General features: G+C 45.2%; 2 protein-coding genes across 2 annotated transcripts in view; one reads left to right on the top strand and one right to left on the bottom strand.

Moving 5' to 3' along the window:
- TP53INP1 (tumor protein p53 inducible nuclear protein 1) overlaps window positions 1-18,578 on the bottom strand; it is a 914,054-nt gene that overhangs the window by 97,776 nt on the left and 797,700 nt on the right. The window lies entirely within an intron of this gene.
- Window positions 1-18,578, top strand: part of CPQ (carboxypeptidase Q) — a 213,511-nt gene that overhangs the window by 41,651 nt on the left and 153,282 nt on the right. Inside the window, exon 2 of the mRNA XM_049772958.1 lies at window positions 16,025-16,498. Coding sequence (XP_049628915.1) covers window positions 16,057-16,498 — 442 coding nt within the window. The 5' untranslated portion in view covers window positions 16,025-16,056. The remainder of the gene's footprint in view (window positions 1-16,024; window positions 16,499-18,578) is intronic.

Below are 18,578 nucleotides of genomic sequence, written 5' to 3' on the forward strand. Positions count from 1 at the left end.
GAAATTATAAATATTTTTTGTTATTGAAGATGTGGAAGTGGCTTTCCTCACTTAATATCCTTTATGCTTCTTTTTTCTCTCTGCTCTGACCTCCTTAGCTGGGCTCGCTTTTATGTGGGAAAAGCTTGAACATTCTGTTCTCTAATTAAAACAAGCCTTCCACAGTCTGTCTATAGCTGGACACTGAAAGCTGAGAGACAGAATTTTCGTGCCATCATTATTCAAACACTGCTTGTTTGGCAGGAACAGTGCATATGCCAAGAAGTCAATGCAATTCAGCACCTCTTCCCCCTAATTGAAAACTTCCCAGTGTCAAGGTTCTAAGTATCTAAGTGTCTCTTAATATTCCTTCTATTGCCCCAACTCCTGCCCTGATTTAAACTTGCTTCATATTTGGAGCATTCTTGGAAAACACTTGTGTTTTTATTCTTTTCTGGAGTGCCTAATGATCTTTTTTATTGACAATAGAGACTCAGGCTATTATATAACCCTAGAGAGTGTCATGCCCAGATGCTCCTGCCCTATTACCAGTCTCTCTTGCTGTCAAACACCCACGGCATCTTTGGATGCTTTCAGAGCTTGGACCTATTTCTAGGTCTGTCTAGAGCTGTCATCACAGGATTTCCTTCTTCATTTCACATTCAGATTAACTCCACAGTTTCTTCTGCACTGTACATTTCTCCCTCTTTAAAAAAACGTCTAATTATTACCTTGCTGTACAGATTCAAATGATTTTTTCCCCAGAAAAGGTACATCCAAGATAAGGTCTATATCCTTGCATTTCTGAAAAAAATTTCGTTGTTGTTGTTTTTGTTGTTTTTTACTAAATAAATGCTTACCTGACATTTTTCTAGGTATAGAATTCTAGATTGAGGGGCAGGAAAGATAGCACAACGATAGGGCCTTTTACTTGCACGTGGTCAATAGCAGATAGAGCCCAGTTCTATTCCCAGCATCCCATATGGTTACCTGAGCCTGCCAGGCATGATTTCTAGTGCCAGCATCAGGTATGGGGTGTGACCCCCCCCAAATAGAATTCTAGATTAAAAATAATATTGTCTTAGCCATCATTTCTCTTTTGTCTTTTAGCATAGACCTTTTCCAGTGAAATAAGCCTGTGCCAAGTCTATTCTCCTTTTTTTTTCTAGGCAAGCTGAAGCATTCCTTCTAGAAGGTTCTAGGTTTTGTTTTGTTTTGTATTAATATGAAATGCTGCTCTGCCAGAAAGAAATTTTCTTTTCTGCAGAGCATTTTGCTCTTTATTGGTGTTAATATTTTGAACCTCTGATTGCAGAAGCTCTGATTGGGGGCCTTCCTGTATTTTCATTTTGTAGTCATTTCTTCTGCCAGCTTGTTCCCTTATCTTGTGTTCTGATCTTGTTTCATCGAGATAGAGGTAAAAGGTTACCTTTTACCTCAGAAGGGAAGGTAAGACTCTTAAGAAGTTTCTCTTGCTTTGATGTTTTCCAATGACATTTATCTTCTCCTGCTATAGTTTCTTTTTTATCTCACATAAGTCTGTTGTTGATCCCTTTTCTACTTTTCTTACTCTTGAATTATGTGAGGTCCAGCCAGGCTAAAGATTTATTAACAAAAGGATAGGTGAATATCTTTTCTCTTTTTAGTCTATTCACAAATTTTCAGATTTATCCCAAAGCCTAATTCAATGTTTTATTATGCTGTAAGAAAAGCCTTTGTCCATCATGGATTTAAATAGATTTCAGTACCTAATAATACCTCATAATACTGCTCTTGTATGTGTAAAACCAGAAGGTTATGGGCAGTTTGTCATGAATTGGTGCATGAATTGTCCTTACTCTTCCTGTCTCTGCTCTTTGCTGTTGTTGTTGTTGTTGTTTTTATTAACGGACATATTGTCCTTCCACTTTTATTCATTGTATCACTAAGTTAGGAGACCTGAGCTCTGGGAAAGAAATTTTTTGGCCATAGGAAAGACTTCCCATAAAAACTCCATGAGGCCTTCCAGACATAGTTGTGACCATGGTAGTCCTCACATTTAACAATTTGGTACAAATTCTTTTTTTTATTTTTTTTTTATTTTTGGGCCACACCCATTTTACGCTCAGGAGTTACTCCTGGCTATGTGCTATGTGCTCAGAAATCGCCCCTGGCTTGGGGGGACCATATGGGATGCCGGGGGATTGAACCACACCTACGCTAGCACTTGTAAGGCAGACACCTTACCTCTAGCGCCACCTTCCTGGCCCCTGGTACAAATTCTTGCAGATATCTAGATATTTAGGTGATGAGGAGGAAGTTATGTGAAGCTTGGTGTTGGGAAGAAGACTTTATACTGTTTACCTAATTTACCATTGGTTTTGTTAGATTAGTTGGTTGGTTTGGGGGCCATACCTGGCTGTGCTCAGGGGTTATTCCTGGCTCTGCGCTCAGGAATTATTCCTGGTGGTGCTCTGGGGACCACATGGGATGCCGGAGATTGAACCCTGGGCGAGCGTGCAAGACAAATGTTCTCCCCACTGTGCTATTGCTCTGGACCCTCTGATCTGCCATTTATTTTTTTAAAGTCTAGCCATTAGCTTATTGCCAAATTACTTATTGATGCTAGGAATTCCAGATAGCTTTTTGGTTTTCTCCTTAGCTGTTATTTTGCTTTTCATGTTTGTGCCTATTTTTGTGTTCTAAATTCACTCTGAGAGCAGATTTCATACTCACTTAACTAATCTTGGGCTCTTTTTCATTATATTGATTCCAGATCTGCGTTGAGGAGGAGGGGGGGTCCCTGGTAATTATGTGAAGTGAAAGAAGAGAGGTGACAGCCTCAAGAAGGGAATCTGCCACTTTCTCTTTTTCGATCTCTGGTCACCCCTTTCTCTCTCCACACCTCTGGTCACCCTCAGGAACAGTTGGAGAGATCTCATGTGAGGAAAGCAAAGTTAGTCCTATCTGTTGCCTTTCCTTGTGGGAAAGAATTTTAGGAGAAGACAAAGTAGTGACATGAAATAAGGTTTTATTTTGAGGTTCTGAGGACGTGGTGGGAGAGGACAAGAAAGAGAGGTTTCTCCAAAGGTGGAGAGAGCCCTGGTACATAGAACAGCATGAAAGCAAGAAATTTACCTAAGAATTTTTTTTTTTTTTTTTTTTTGGTTTTCGGGTCACACCCGGCAGTGCTCAGGGATTACTCCTGGCTTTAGGCTCAGAAATCGCTCCTGGCAGGCTCTGGGGACCATATGGGATGCTGGGATTCGAACCACTGACCTTCTGCACGCAAAGCTTTATGCATACCTTTATGCTATCTCTTGGTCCCCTACCGTAAGACATTTATTGTATTTTTCATTTTATAAGACACACTTGACCATAAGATGCACATAGTTTTATAGTGCTCTCCTCCCCTGCACTCAGGCTTCAACTCTAGGTGGCATTTGCTCCATATGGTGCATTTTTCGGGGGAGGGGGGGAGTGCGTCTTATGGTACAAAAAATACAGTACTTCACAAGAAGGAAGATATGCATGATAAGTTCTCAAGGACTATGTACCCAGGCAATACATGTTTGTGTCTCCTTTGCTCCAATTGGTTTATACAGGCCCGGCAGTGGTCCTCAAACTATGGCCCACGGGCCACATATTGTATTTATATGTTTTGTTTCTTCATTGCAAAATAAGATCTATGCAGTGTGCATAAGAATTCATTCATAAGTTTTGTTTTTACTAGAGTCAGACCCTCCAATGGTCTGAGGACAGTGAACTGGCCCCCTGTTTAGAAAGTTTGAGGACCCCTGAGGGTTTCTCCCAACCTGCCCCACTCTTTTCACCTGTGGAAGAGTCCATTGCTAGGTTGGTTGCCAGGGGCAGGGAAAGGTTGGGAGCAGTTGATCTTGTTTCTTACGATTTGTTTCCTGGGCTTCCATCTCCCAGTCTTTTCTGATCTTTTCTGGTCCAGTTCAAGACCTTATCAAGACTTAGTCATTGCTTTGTTGTTGTTTGTCTTACATTAGCTGGTTTTATTACTTCCAAGAATTAATTGCCTTCCTGTCTGCCTGCCTGTCTCAACTGCATCTTTTTCTGATTCTTCCCATCACTTCTAGATTCTGGCTCTATGTCCCCAATTAAACTAAGTCAGTCCACACCCTATGTGGCAGATGTCAGATGCATTTCTGTCGTTTCAGCTTGGAGAGAAGGGGACTCTGTCTTCTCCTCCTCTTTTACCAGAGCTAGTCTCTGGGCAAGGATCAGGCTCGATAAGTCATTCCCAAAGATGATGTGGACCAGATATCTGAGTGTGGGAAATGTGGGTCCCCCACTCTCCTGGGACCATGCCAGTGCAGATGGGACTGGGTGCTTTTGTGGACCAGAGAGACTCTCCATGTGCCCCACCCACCCCCTGCTTCCTCTTCCCTTTCATCTCTTCCTCCAGGGTCTCAATTTACACTCTTGTCTTCCTTCTTCACCTTCCCCAAACCTCCAGTGACAGAAGAGATTTCAGTGTTGGGAAGATGGGCTCCTTGGGCTAGGGGGAGTCAGAAATAGATCACATAAATATGGATGAAGCATTAAAACCCTCCTTTGAAGTGTGATTTCCTGACTAATGGATGCTTCTGGCTTAATTTTTTTCCTTTCTCACTCAGTTAAGCCCTATCCAACAAGCTTGCTTTCTGGATGAATTTAAAAACCTGTGATTAGCATCCATTAGCTTTTCTATAGCATCTTGTGCTCATAATACCTTCTAACATTCTAGCCCCTTAGGTTTTCAAATGGCTTGCCTTTGGCCCCATTATTTTGTTGGATGTGAACCACAGTTACTTGAAGAGTGCCCCCCAGGAGCCTGTTATCATTCTATTTCTTTTATTATTGTTGTTTTGTTTGGGAGCTACAGTGGAGTGGGGAGGAAGGAACTTTTGGCTTGATGCTGAGAGCTAACTTCTGGCTCTGTGCTTGGACCAAGGTGGTGATGGAGTGTCACAGATTTAACCTGGTCCAGGGGGACCATGTGGTATCACAGATTGAAACCAGGTCTCCTACATGCATAGTTTGAGCTGTGCCCATTGGGCCATCTCTCCAGCCCCTGCCATTGTAGTTTAGAGATGGAGAGACTGAGGAATGGCGCAGCTACAACCGCAGAATCCCCCTCACCTGCCTGGGAGAGGAAGCTCAGAGAGAGGAGATGCTTGGGGACAAGGTACAGGGACCCTGAAGTGATCAGGCCAAGTGAAGTGAATCAGGAGAGAGCCAGTTATCTGGTGATTTCACTCCTGGGTGGACTCTGAATGGCTCAAGCCAAACAGTGAGGACAGGGCTGACAGTAATCTGGACTGAATGGGTGGTGATCGGAATGGGGAGAGGGGGGTGAGCAGTGTGTTTGGGTAGGAGAATTCTAGAAATTGAGCACTGGATATGCTGAGGCTCACATCCACACAGAGGGGTTCCTCTTTTGTAGTTGTTTGGTTTGGGGTCACTCTCAGCTGTGCTCAGGGATCACTCCTGGTTCTAAGTTTGAAGGATCACTCTGGGTGGGGCTCAGGGAAACTTATGTGGTTCTGGGACTGAACCCACATCAACCATGCACAATGCAAGTAAGTGGCTTAACCCCTGTATGATCTATCCCAACCTTGGAGGGGTGAAATAATTTATATATAGATATATAACATATAGATGTCTTAAGATTTCATGGTCTCAGCTTGCTAAGGACTCCCAGAGAGAGGGAGCATGTGGGTCATGAGGCAGCTTGCGAGGGTTGACATTGACCCAACCCCACCCAACCCCAATAAGCCCTCTCTCCTGTTTCTTTACACCTAGAGGAGGAAACAAACCTTCAGAGGCACAGAAGTGCCGCCGGGGCCTTTGAGCTGGGCCTTTGTTCTGCCCTCCCATGCCCTGGGCCAAGAACCCAGAAAGCTGAAATCATCCCAGCTGGCCCCTGGACTCCCCAAGAGGGAGGTGACCTACAGCTAGAGCTCCATGACTGGCTGGGGACAGAAATCAGGTAGAGATGATGGCTTTGTCCCTGAATGGGCACATGTGGCCTGACTGACTGTCTCCTTGATTCCCTCCCTCCATCGCTGATATCATAGTTAAGGGTCTGAGAAAGTCCAGCGCCTCAAAAACCATGACTCTTCAGAGAATGCAATCAGCAAAATCAGGCTTATTGATTCCAGCTAGCTGGGGCACCAGAATCTGCCATATAGACTGAAACCGAAAGCCCTGGGCATCTAGGGAGGTGTCTTTTATAGGTTTAAGGGACCTTAAGAGGTGGGTCGATATGGAAGATAGGCTTGTAGAATGCACCAGTCCCTAGTCTAGGTTCAAACATAATGTCCAATCAGATGGTGAGCTTGCCCTTATTTATTTATTTATTTATTTATTTAGGTTTAAAACAAAGTTTTATAAGTGCCAAAACTATGCCATGCCAGGAGCCAGGATGCTGAGAGGGGTCCTCAGCATACACAGAATGGGGTGTGGGGTCCCAATCTTCCTCGTGCAGGGGGCTGAATGCAGCTAACCAAACTTCATCCCTGCCTGCTGAGCTACCTGGACTAAGGATGCCAGCTTGCCTTTTTTTAAATAAAAAAGGAGGAGCAAGCAGAAGTCCATTCTTTTGCCCAAATATGTTAAGTTCCTCTTAGCAGCAGGCCGTTGATGTCTCAAGGTAAAATTTCAGATTAAGAGGATCAAGAAGGTGGGGTTGGAGAAAGGCTTAACAGGCATATCTATATCTGATCACCTATCTGAGTTATTATAACCATCTAATATCTATTTTCATATATTCTCCCTTAACATTATGTGTACGGAGCACCAGCTCACAGGTGGGCGGTGAGGGTTGGAGCAGTAAAGGAAGTGAAATCTGAGGCTCCCTCTGTCAGGTAGTGACTGAAAAGTCTTTCCCACCCCTCATTCCCTGCATCCCACCTTCCTGCTCTTCACCCAACCCCAAAATACTGGCATTGGAGTCTGCTACAATTAAGCAGTGAGACATGATTCCTGATCATGAGGTTCCTTCCCTTCTCCTGGGGTCTGAAGACATTCTCTGGCAAGTTTCTGGGAAACGGAAAGAGCAGTGAGGTGGGATTACCCAGGCCTATAGCAGAAAAGGAAGCAATTCAAAAAAAGTACAGAAAGGAATTATGGAGATGCTTGGGTGTGGGGTTGGGGCTGGGGGGGCATGTGGCCCTTAGCCTGGGTGGACATAGATCCTAGTTGGGGAGTGTTGGAGAGGACACCCATTAAGAGGCCAGAGAAAGTTCTTTGAGTGCAACTTCTAAATCATAAAGAATCTTTGCAAAACAAAAGACACCTAAAGACACCTATTCTATTTATTAGGACACACAGTGGGAGCGAAAGTGTTGCCCAGACAGACAGGCTTGAGGAAAGCCCTGAGATACTCCTGAGACAGGAAGAGACCTAGGAAATCGTGTGTGTGTGTGTGTGTGTGTGTGTGTGTGTGTGTGTGTGTGTGTGTGTGTGTGTGTGTGTGTGTGACTTCCTCTAGGGAAGTCATAGTTCACTCCAGTGCTGGGGATTTGGTGCCAAGTGTCCCTGATGCCATGAAAGCCCCACACAGGGCTCATGTGGGTCAAATGAGCGGAAAACCCATCCTTGGGAATAATTTGGATAATCACCACATACTTGAATAGACCCCTGCCAGCAGGGGTCATCTGTCTGCCTCCACCTCCAGGCAGCGCCTTGGATTTCCCTCCAGACGAGGCAGGGAAGTGGGGGCCTCTGGACTGCCTCTAAGAAGCACCCTTTCCCCCACCCCCTGCCACACACACCAGCTGCCCCGCTGGACCCTGTGACACTTGCAGGACTGGAAGAGGGGAAGAGGAGGGAGTTTGCTATGACACTGCATAGCATAAAGGGGCAGCAGAGGGAGTTGAGGTAGACCACAATGTGAGGAGGTGACTAGGGTTTGGGAAGGAGCAGCGAGCAGTGTGTGGTAGGAAGAGAAGATCACAGGGGAAATAGAACAAGAGAAATGCAGAGCCAAGAGAAATGCAGAGCCCCAGGAAGCAAGGGGGCTACCTGTGTGCCCATCCAACAAAGGTTAGGATTGGAGCAAGTGCCCAGCCCCGCTAGTTGTGCGATTTAATAGCCTGTACATTCCAAGCAGCCTTTAAACCATTCAGGGCTTTCGCCCTGGCTGACTGACCGCAGTGTATTCCTGCAGCAAGAGCGTTGTTGGGGGCTGCTTTGTGGAGGGTCTTACTGCTTTCTGTGTTGGTGGGGGAGGCTGGCTCAGATGAGGGGAAACCCAGAGGCATATTCCAGAGGAAATGACTAATATTCCTAGTGGAGAGCTCCTCGGCATGCATTAGTCACCAGTTCAAGGCAAGATGCATGGGGGAAAGGGAAGGAGCGTGCTGTTTAGCAATGAAAACACATTAGCACAGGCAGCTCACTGGAACTCTAGATTGGCCAAGGGTAACCAGGTCTATCTATCTCTGCCATGTGGGGCTCTGCAGCTGGATCTCTGGCAGCCGTTCGCCTTGAGTCTGGCTTGAGGAAGGAGTTCTCTGCTGATGTTGATAGAGGCTGCTGGGCCTGTCGTAGCTTTTTACGGTATGCTTTGTGTCCATATGCATGTCTTAAAGCTGAGACCCCATGCCCCAGAGCTGTTGTCCTCTTGGAAAGCGGACAGCAGGGGGACCAAGAGAGGCTCTGTAAGAGAGATGGTGGGGGTCCAGACTCAGAACACGAGGCTTGCCTGGGTATTTTCACGAGCTGGCATTTCAATTATAGAATTACTTGTGGCAGGCAGTGGCTCTCTGTGTTTCTCTTTCCCGTGCCAATACTGGTCAGCAGTAAGGCAGGCACATCATTGGCTGGGAGAAAGATGCAAACTGGAGGATTATGGGAATTCAGGTTGCGCAATTCCCACTGCTCAAAAAACTTGCAGGGGATGAAGGAATGTGGGAAAGGACCAGAGTGATAGTTCCACAGGCGGGCTGACTTTGGCCGCAAGAGTTCTGGATCGTCCCTTCCTGATACTGCGTGGCCCCCCCTGCACACAGCCAGGAGTGACCCCTCAGAAGTGTGGCCTCTGAGCACTTTCAGGTGTGGCCCCCAAACAAACATAAAAGCCTAAAGGAAGAAGCCCAGGATAAAAGGATTAGTGCAGGAAGCCCAATTCCTTAGATAGTGAATTCCAAGTATCTCAGCAGCTGGATCACAGCTCAGGTCTGCTCACAGGCTGTGCTCCCAGGACAGAGGTTGGCCCTTAGCATGGGTACAGGGTGAAGCTTTGAGTGATTCAGAGGTCTTGGAGAAGACTGGACAGTCTCTCTTAGCAGACTTTCACTCCCACACGGCCCCACCCTTGAGCCCTCGGTTCCTTCCCACTAGAAACACCCATTTATTCCATCTTCTATCCAGCTCTATGGGTCTGGGCCCCTGAGCATTGAGAATGAGAACACTATGTGCAGCCATCAGCCACTTCCTCTCACTGTCTTCATGGGCCCAGGCACACAGGATACCTGGAAAGGAAATCCCCCGGCCATAGTTCCTGGGAGGAATGTCACTGGATGGGAGATGGGGTCCTCGCCACCCCCTTTCATGTAAGTAGTGCTGGATGGACAATGCCAGAAGCTCTTGGATTCACTATGTGAATTGAGTTTGGGTCATTAGAATTAAGGTCCTTTCACCACTCCCAAATGTTTTAAATCAACCTCCGTCATCCCCCCTCCAATAATATTTAGTTACCTGTACCCATATAGGTAGAGTGAGAATCTGGGGTGTAAACAATGATACTTTGGGACTTAAAACTAATTGGTCAGGGTTGGGGAGATAGGCCAGGGGTTGGGCCCACCTAGGTTGGGTTTTTCCTGGCACCGTGTGGTCTCCAGATAATAGAGGATATTGGCCCAGGGAGGCCTGAGCATACTGGGTGTGGTTCTGGTAGCCCCTGAGCACTGTCAGGCTGGTTCTAGTGGACCCCAGCATTTCAAGCCTAACAGCACCAATGAACCTTGAAGTTTGGTTCTTGGTCAAGTCTTGCCAGGATGGTGCCTGCATCTGCTGAGCATGACTAGGGAGGATCCTCAAATCCAAACCAAACCAAGGCAAGCCATGTCAAATCAGATGAGATCAGACCAAGCCAAAAGAAAACAGTCGGGCAAGTAATTAGGGCTTCTTTTAATTGAAAAATTCTTTTGGGGGGATGTGGGGGTGGGGGTTTGGGTCACAACTGGAAGTGCTCAGGGGTTACTCCTGATTCTGCACTCAAAAATTACTCTTGGCAGACTTGGGGGACCATATGGGACGCTGAGGATTCAATCCAGGTTGACTCATGCAAAGCAAACCCCTTCCATCTGGGGTATCACTCTGGCCCCTCTTTGAAAATTCTTATTTGCAATAATCGTTGACTTACAAGTTGCTACATAAAGTAAACTGGAGAATTGGAGAGATAGTGGAAGTTCTAGGGTTCATGCCCATCACGTTTAAGGCCCTGGGTTTGGTCCCTGGCATGGTATGTCCCATCAGCACTCCACAGCACCATCAAGTATAGTCTCTGCTCCTGGTCCATTGCAGTCCCTGGCTAAAAGTGACCTGACTCCCATAGAAACAGTCATTGGGAGAAAAACCCTGTATTCTTTCCTTTCTAGGCATTCTTCCAATTTTGTCCACGTTTACCAGGTGGAACATTCCAGGGTTTTCCACTTTTATGATTTCTTTGCTTTTTTTTTTTTTAATAGTGAGGAAATTTCTGTGTGATGAGAGGAGACTCTTGTCTGGTCTCTAAAGTAGGGCCTGAAGTTCCCCTTTGCCTTAACTCAATGACCAGCAGCAGAAGGTGTAGGGGAAATCATCGTTTTCAACCTTTCTAGAGATAAAGGATCATGGTGGGAAGAAGAATTGATCAAATTCTCAGTCCCTGAGTTTCACATCTGTCTTATGGCACTTTCTCTTCTCAATGTTTGTTTTTCTTCACCTCCCCCATCTTAGCTTTGTATTCTGAGGTTTCTATCATAGCTGGAGACGTTTTTAAGCAATAGTATTTTAGGAAGAAATATCTGAAACTAGGCTGGTCCGATGGCAGTGGTTTATCAGAACTCATTAACGTTAGTATCACAAAAGTTGGTATATAAATCCCCTCCCCAATGCTCAGTTTGACTGGCTTCAAAAAAAATATCTGAAACTAGAGGTAAGGGCTCAGTTTTGTTTCCTCCATTTGGAAGGCTGACTATAATTCACAGGAGGAGGAGACTTGGTTCTGCTTTCGTTGGCTGCCAGAATGGAAAGGCATTAAAAAGAACTTTTTCTTGTTGGTGAAAATTATAATCTGAAACTGTGGAATGTGAAGGCTATATAAGAAAAGCAAGTTTTTGCCTCACTGGTGTAACAAAGTTGCCTTTGAATATGTAACTTTCCCAATTCCATATAGAGAGTAGGCTTTAGAAATACTTGCTTAATATTTTCAAGGATTTAAGATTCAATATTTTCTTAGTTTGAATCAAGTAAAGGAACAATAGCTTCCAGCTTTTGTGAATAGGAATAAAGAGTATATATATATAACCTTACTGTGAACATACACACTTTAACTGTCTTCTCGTGGCTTCAAACGTTCCAGATTAGTTTTGTTCAATGGGTTATTGTTTTTTTTTTTCTTCTTTATTTTGGTTTTTGGGCCACACTCGGTGACGCTCAGGGGTTACTCCTGGCTATGCGCTCAGAGATCGTTCCTAGCTTGGGGGACCATATGGGACACCGGGGATCAAACCAGGTCCGGCCTGGGTCAGCTGCGTGCAAGGCAAATGCCCTACCGCTGTCGTTCCAGCTCTGGGTTATTTGCGGGGGGGGGGGGGGGGAGGGAACACTCGGTGATTCTCAGGAGTTACTCCTGGCTATTTGCACAGAAGTTGCTCCTGGCTAGGGGGACCATATGGACGCCTGGGATCCAATCAGGTCCAAACCAGGTCTGTCCTGGATCAGCCGCATGCAAGGCAAACACCCTATCCCGCTGTGTAATTGCTCCAGCCCCAATTACTAATATTTTTATATGCACAAGTTGCTTTTCTTTCTATGAAAATTCCAAGAAATGACCAATTGATAATAATTTGTGACTTGTTTAGGGATTTTGAGGAACTTAGGCTGTCTTTGTACTGACGTGGAATCTGCTCCAACTCTCTCTGCTATGAAGATAAGGAATAGTGAAGATCAGAAGGAAGAGTCCTTCCTCCCTTCCTTTCTTTCTTCCTTTCTTTCTTCCTTTCTTTCTCTCTTTCTCTCTTTCTTTCTCTCTCTCTCTTTCTTTCTTTCTTTCTTTCTTTTCTTTCTTTCTCTCTCTCCCCTTCCTTCCTTCCTTCCTTCCTCCTTTCTTTTTTTCCTTCCTTCCTTCCTTCCTTCCTTCCTTCCTTCCTTCCTTCCTTCCTTCCTTCCTTCCTTCCTTTCCTTCCTTCCTTCCTTCCTTCCTTCCTTCCTTCCTTCCTTCCTTCCTTCCTTCCTTCCTTCCTTCCTTCCTTCCTTCCTTCCTTCCTTCCTTCCTCCTTTCTTTCTTACTTTCCTCCTTCCCTCGCTCCCTCCCTCCTTCCTTCCTTCCTACCTTCCCTTCTTTCTTTTTCTTTAGTCCCCTCCTTTCTTCCTCCTTCCTCCTCTCATTCCTTCTTTCTGTTCCTGCCCCCGCCGCCATATTCACTCCATGTCTGCCAGAGACTCCTAATGTAAACATGATCAGTTTTCCCTGAGGAGCACTTCTTTCCTCATGCATTCTTTTCCCATCCAAGTCCCTCACTTACCCCAATGCCTGTCTTCTCCATGGGCCACACCTGGGAGTGTCCATATCTCCACCCTGTTTATGGACCGTGTCCTCATCAGTTGGAGCCACCCAGACTCAGTACAGGCTCATGAGCTACAGACTCCTCCTCCCCTCTGTGCTCACGGAACTGGACATGGAGCCAAGCCCAGGGCTACCCACTCCCTACCCACCAGGCCCTCTGAGAGCTCTTTGAGGACACAGCTCTCCTCCTGCACACACACTCTCCAGGAGGTGCTCAGCGTTTTGCTAAATGAATTAATGGGGTTGTGAGGTGATGCTCCAGATAACACACCTTTTCCAGTTCAGAGTGGAAATGTTAGAAATGAGAAGTGCTGGTCTTTACCAATCACCATAGAATGATCTCCCTTTGCCAACACTAGAAAAATGCCATAGCTGTGTGCAGAATTTACTCATCTGGGTTGACTTCAGAGAGTCCATTTGGATTCCAGAGCAAGATCTATGGGTCACCATCTCCTCGATTCAATGCCTCCTCAGGCCAGTATGGTACCCATGCACTCTGGTATGACTAAAAGGGTTCAACTTCATGGTTTTGTCCAACCTTTTTCCTTAGATGAACTATAGATGTGTATTATACACATTTACATGTGTAAAATCAATACATTCTGGTTTGCCTAAAATGACCTTTGTGCTATTGTCTGGAATTAGTAGGAAATGATTTGGTGAGTCAGATCTGAATTCATATTATTCAAACCCATCTTGCCTTTTTATTTATTTATTTATTTATTTATTTATTTATTTATTTATTTTAGTTTTTGGGTCATGCTCTGTGGCGGTACTCCTGGATCTGTGCTCAGAAGTCACTCCTGGCAGGCTAGGGGGACCATATGGGATGATGGGATTCGAACCGGGGTCCGTTCTGTATTGGCGTGTGCAAGGCAAATGCCTTACTGCTGTGCTATTGCTCTGACCCTCATCTTGCTTTTAACTCTGCAATTATTTCTACTTTTGGTCTATTTATATATATATATATACCAAAAAGGGCTAGTAATTATTTTAGCCCTTTTGGGAAAATAAAACTGTTTTGATCACCTTCCTCATTGCAACAGACTCTAGTTGTGGGAGAGGAAAGGTTTCTGTTGTTGGGTGACCCTAACTGGGAATTTGGTGAGAGTTTCTTTAGGTTGTCCTCTCTGATTTGACTATCATTGTTCTGCCTCAGTGTATCTCTATTTTAATTTTTCCTTAAATGTTTCTTGCTAGGAATGTACAAATTACCTGTCAAAAATAGCCCCTTTCCTTTTCAATTGAATATTTTCTTTTGCAGTACTTTCTCCTAAGCAAATGTAATAGAGCAAGGGCTTATTCCAAATGTGTTTCTATCTTTAACTATTGATAGTAACAATAATTCTTTTCTGCTCTTGATACATAAGTGCATACTTTTGTTGGGCTAGTGTACCTTTTTAAAAACACTAATGAAAAAAGACACATTGTTTATTGGAGGAACATGTAATTATGCATGCTAGCATGGAATTGCATAATAAAATTTCAGATTATGTTCTAGACAAAACCAAGTTTTGCTTGGATTTTCTGTTACGTTAAGTGTTCTAGTTTTTGTTTTTCATGTATTTCATTGTTTTCTATCTTTGGGTTCCATAAATGCTCTAACCACCGATGTTACACTTAGGGAAAATGGATTTATCAAAAGGAAAAAATAGGGGCTGGAGAGACAGCATGGAAGTAAGGCGTTTGCCTTTCATGCAAGAGGTCATCGGTTCGAATCCCAGCGTCCCATATGGTCCCCCGTGCCTGCCAGGAGCAATTTCTGAGCATGGAGCCAGGAGTAACCCCTGAGCACTGCCGGGTGTGACCCAAAAACCACAAAAAAAAAAAAAAAAAAAAAGGAAAAAATAATCCATTCTCTTTTAAATTAACCTGTCTTAAAAAGTGAGTATTTATTTTGCATACAAAAATGTGTGTGTATGAGAGAGAGAGTTAGAGAGAGAGAGAAAGAAAGAAGAGAGAGAGAAGAGAAAGAAAGAGTAGCTAGGACTGGGGGTTGAGTCCTGCATTTGGAGGAAATGGGTTGGAAGTGGCGATTGGGGCCTTTTGAAGCACTTCTTTCTGGCTGCATTCAGGAAGGACCTTTCTAACTGGTCAGTGGCTTCCCACATTCACATGCTTTGGGCTAATGCTCTGCAGGTCATTGGTGGGGACAGGACAGGCTTTATATATTTTTCTTTCCAGTTTCTGAATTTGTTGCAGACCCACGCGCTTGCCAAATCCAATTACAATGAATCAGAAACACAAACTAAGAGACACGCAAAGGGCATCCTTGGGCCTCACCCTTCAGTTTGACAAAGGTGCCACTTTTGTGCCAATGATCCTTCATGGGGTTTCCCTGCGGCACTGATTGTGATGGTAGGTGATGGTGCTCTACAGGGGCCAAAGTGTGTCTGCAGTTAGGGAGTCCCAATATTTCCACAGAATTGATTAGAAACATGAAACCCACCCCACCCCAACTATAAGCTGATAGTGTTGATGCGTGTGTGGGTGGTTCACTCCCACGGAGAGTAGCTGAAGCCACTGGCCAAAGACATATCAAGAATAGTTAGTCACACTAGAGACCGTGTTAACTATGCTATCCTTGAAAAAAATGCAAGTATGTGAAGTGCCTTTGAGGGACTGTCACAGACTGAAGGGTGTTGAATGGAGAGAGGGAGATGCCTCATAGAAGAGCCTGAGAGGACAGTACAGGTGTCCGAGGGAGCACATGCAGGGTGACCCAGGACCCCATGAGACTACACACTGTCCTGTGGGGCTTTCTCCATGTTTCTGTCCTCACCACTGCTTTACCCTCACACATACATGCATGTGCCCCCCTTCCATGTTCATGTCTTGGGCCACACCTGGCTGGACTCTGACCTTATTTCTGGTTCAGTTCTCAGGTATCTCTCTAGGCAGTGCTCAGGGAATCTTATGGGCTGCCAGGGATCTAACCCGGTCCTGGGGATCTAACCCAGTCAGTTCTATGCAAGACAAGCTACCTAACCCATTGCACTATCTTTCTAGCCCCTCTCCTCTTATTTCATCTTGATTTGCTCAGGCTCAATGTGAGACCTTAGCCTGCGTGCCACGATATTTCCTTGGCTTCCCTTGCCCCGTACTTTTCACCTCTATTCCCAGGAGTCTTAGTGGCCTGCATTTGACAGGTGTGGCTGTGCATGTGCTTGGAGCAAATGCACGCACATGTATGTATGCATGTTTGTTGAACCATGATGGACAGGGCAGCCCATGAGCTTCCACTCCTTGGCCTAAAGTCTGCCTCTCTCCCTCACACAGGCTCCTGGAAGAAGGACAGAGAGCAAGGAAGCATGCAGTATCTCCCCTTCCTCCTCCTCACCATCTTGGGCATCACCCAACTATCGCCTCTGAGCTCCGGGAAGGCCATTGGCAAGCCTAGTCTCAGCGAGCAGACCATCAAAGATGTGGAGGCGGAAATCTTCTCCTATAAAGCTGTGGCCAAGGCCCTCATCCACATGGCAGTGGAGGGCAAAGCCCAGAACAGGTCCTACGAGCGCCTGTCCCTCCTGGTCGACATGGTGGGGCCCAGGCTCAGCGGCTCAAAGAATTTGGAACAAGCGATCCAGGTCCTTTACCACAGCCTGAAGGAAGATAGGCTGCAAAATGTGCACCTGGAACCTGTCAAGGTCCCCCACTGGGAGCGGGGAGAGGAGTCGGCGCTTATGAAGGCACCCAGACGCCAGCCTATGGCCATTCTGGGTCTGGGCAACAGCATCGGGACACCCCCCAATGGTACTGCCTTTCTCTTTAATCCAGGCTTGACTTGGCTTGAATTTGTAGTTTGGGGCCACATTGAGTGATGCTCAGAGGTTATGTCCAGCCTTGTTTTCAGGCATTAATGCATCCTGGCTGGTTTGAGGCACTATTTGGGCTGCCATACTGGAGGTCAAAGCAGTTTGGCTGCGTGCAAGGCAAGCACCCTCCCTGTACTATTGCTTCAGCCCTGAATCGTTTTTGTTTTGTTTTGCTTTTGGGGTTTACCTCTGGCTCTGCACTCAGGAATCTCTCCTGGCAGGCTTGGGGGACCACATAGTCTCCCAGAATGCTGGAAATCAAACCAGGTTGGCTACATGCAAGGCAAGTACTCTTTCTGTTGCACTATCACTCTGGCCCCAGTTCTGTCTTGTGTGTGTTGGCAAATAAGTATCATGGGGTAGCATCCCACAGACTTTCACCATCAACTTCACACTCTTTACCAAGGCCTTGGCTTGATGGTGCCTCATTCATACTTCTCTATTTCTTTGCCTTCCACTGCCTCCCTCTTTTATTAAGGGGAACGTAGATTTTGGGTTAGACCCACCTGGTGCTCATGGCTCAGTGTTTGGGAAACTATTTTTGATACCAAAGATCCTGCAATCAGAAATAGCCTTGTGCATGCCTTAACCCCATGCCATCTCTCTAGAACTGTCACTCTACCATTTTTTCCTGTCTCTTTTTTGAAGACAACTGATTTTTTATGAGTATTTGGGGAGAGGGCAGGGGAACACACCTGCCAGTGCTCAAGACTTACTTCCAGTTTTGGGCTCAGGACTCAGTCCTGGTGGTGATTGGATTTAGGATCAAAACAGCCATATGCAAGACCAAGGACCTAATACTATTTCTCCAGCCTAAACACTGGGTAGTTTTTTTTTTTTCAAGGAAGTTTCTGTGATGTTATCCTATGATTCTGTATCAGCCTTGTGCCTGAGTAATTTCTTCCCAGAGTAATAGTACTATCATTCTATATAGAGGATTGAGATATATGTAAACAGGAGAAAGAAAAGTGGTACCTTTATCCCCAGGACCTGTATCTGCAGAATTTCTTAGAATGAAAGACCAAGGACTGCAGCCTCCTGAATTGATGTGAGTTAAGTTGATCATTTTTATGGGGCTTGAGGCTTTCAGGAAAAGGGACTGTGCTTTGGCCCAGTGGAGCTCTTGGCTTGCCCTGCCCAACTAACACTAACTTCCCCATCAGGAACTGAGCCTGTGTACAGCTGGCCAACAAGCTGACTCATGCACACTGGGGGTCTTTAGTTTTTCTTCTGCTAGCGGTTGGCAGAAAGTAGCTGATCCTCTTTAAAAACAAAAATGTTATAGAAACTCTTGACTTTCTCTGATGCCATGAGGAAAGAACCCAAAGAGTTGTTCAATCAATAGCTGATCTTTTTTTTTAATGACTTTATTTAAACACCATGTTTAAATATAGGTTGTTCATAACACAGATGCTTCTTTTTCTCACAAAGTTGTTTGTGATTGAGTTTCAGTCATAGAATATACCATGCTGCAGGCATCTTGCATCTCAGCATCTCTAGTGGGGAGCAAATCCTTCACGAGAGGAAAACGGGTAACACGAGCAGCCGAATATGAAATATGAAATAATGAGACCATACAAAATAAATTGTATGGGGACCCGTGTCTTCAATAGATGGGAGACAATTTTACTTTTCAAGCTGGTGACAAATAAGCACGTTTCTGATATGCAAGGTATTTCCGCGATAACAAAAGGTGGAAAAATCTTAGGGGGAACAACACGATGGTACTGGGCCCTAGAATATACATATCAAAAAACTAGCTGATACAGGTGAAAAGAATCCCAAGCTACCATGAGAAGGGGTGTTCTACTAAGGAACACAGAAGAAAAACTTTAACACCTGGAAATTAAACAGCTCACTGCTAAACAGCCAGTGGGTCAGAGATGAAATCTGCCAGAAAGACTGGAGAATAAGAAGCAATGAATATTGCCTTTTCCTTTTGGCAGCAAACCAGTGAAACAAGGACAAATTAGCAGGCTCCTCTGAGCTAACTGGGGTCAGTTCCTGTGGTATTTCTA

This window comes from Suncus etruscus, chromosome 5 (genome assembly GCF_024139225.1).
Source record: "Suncus etruscus isolate mSunEtr1 chromosome 5, mSunEtr1.pri.cur, whole genome shotgun sequence".
NCBI lineage: Eukaryota > Metazoa > Chordata > Mammalia > Eulipotyphla > Soricidae > Suncus > Suncus etruscus.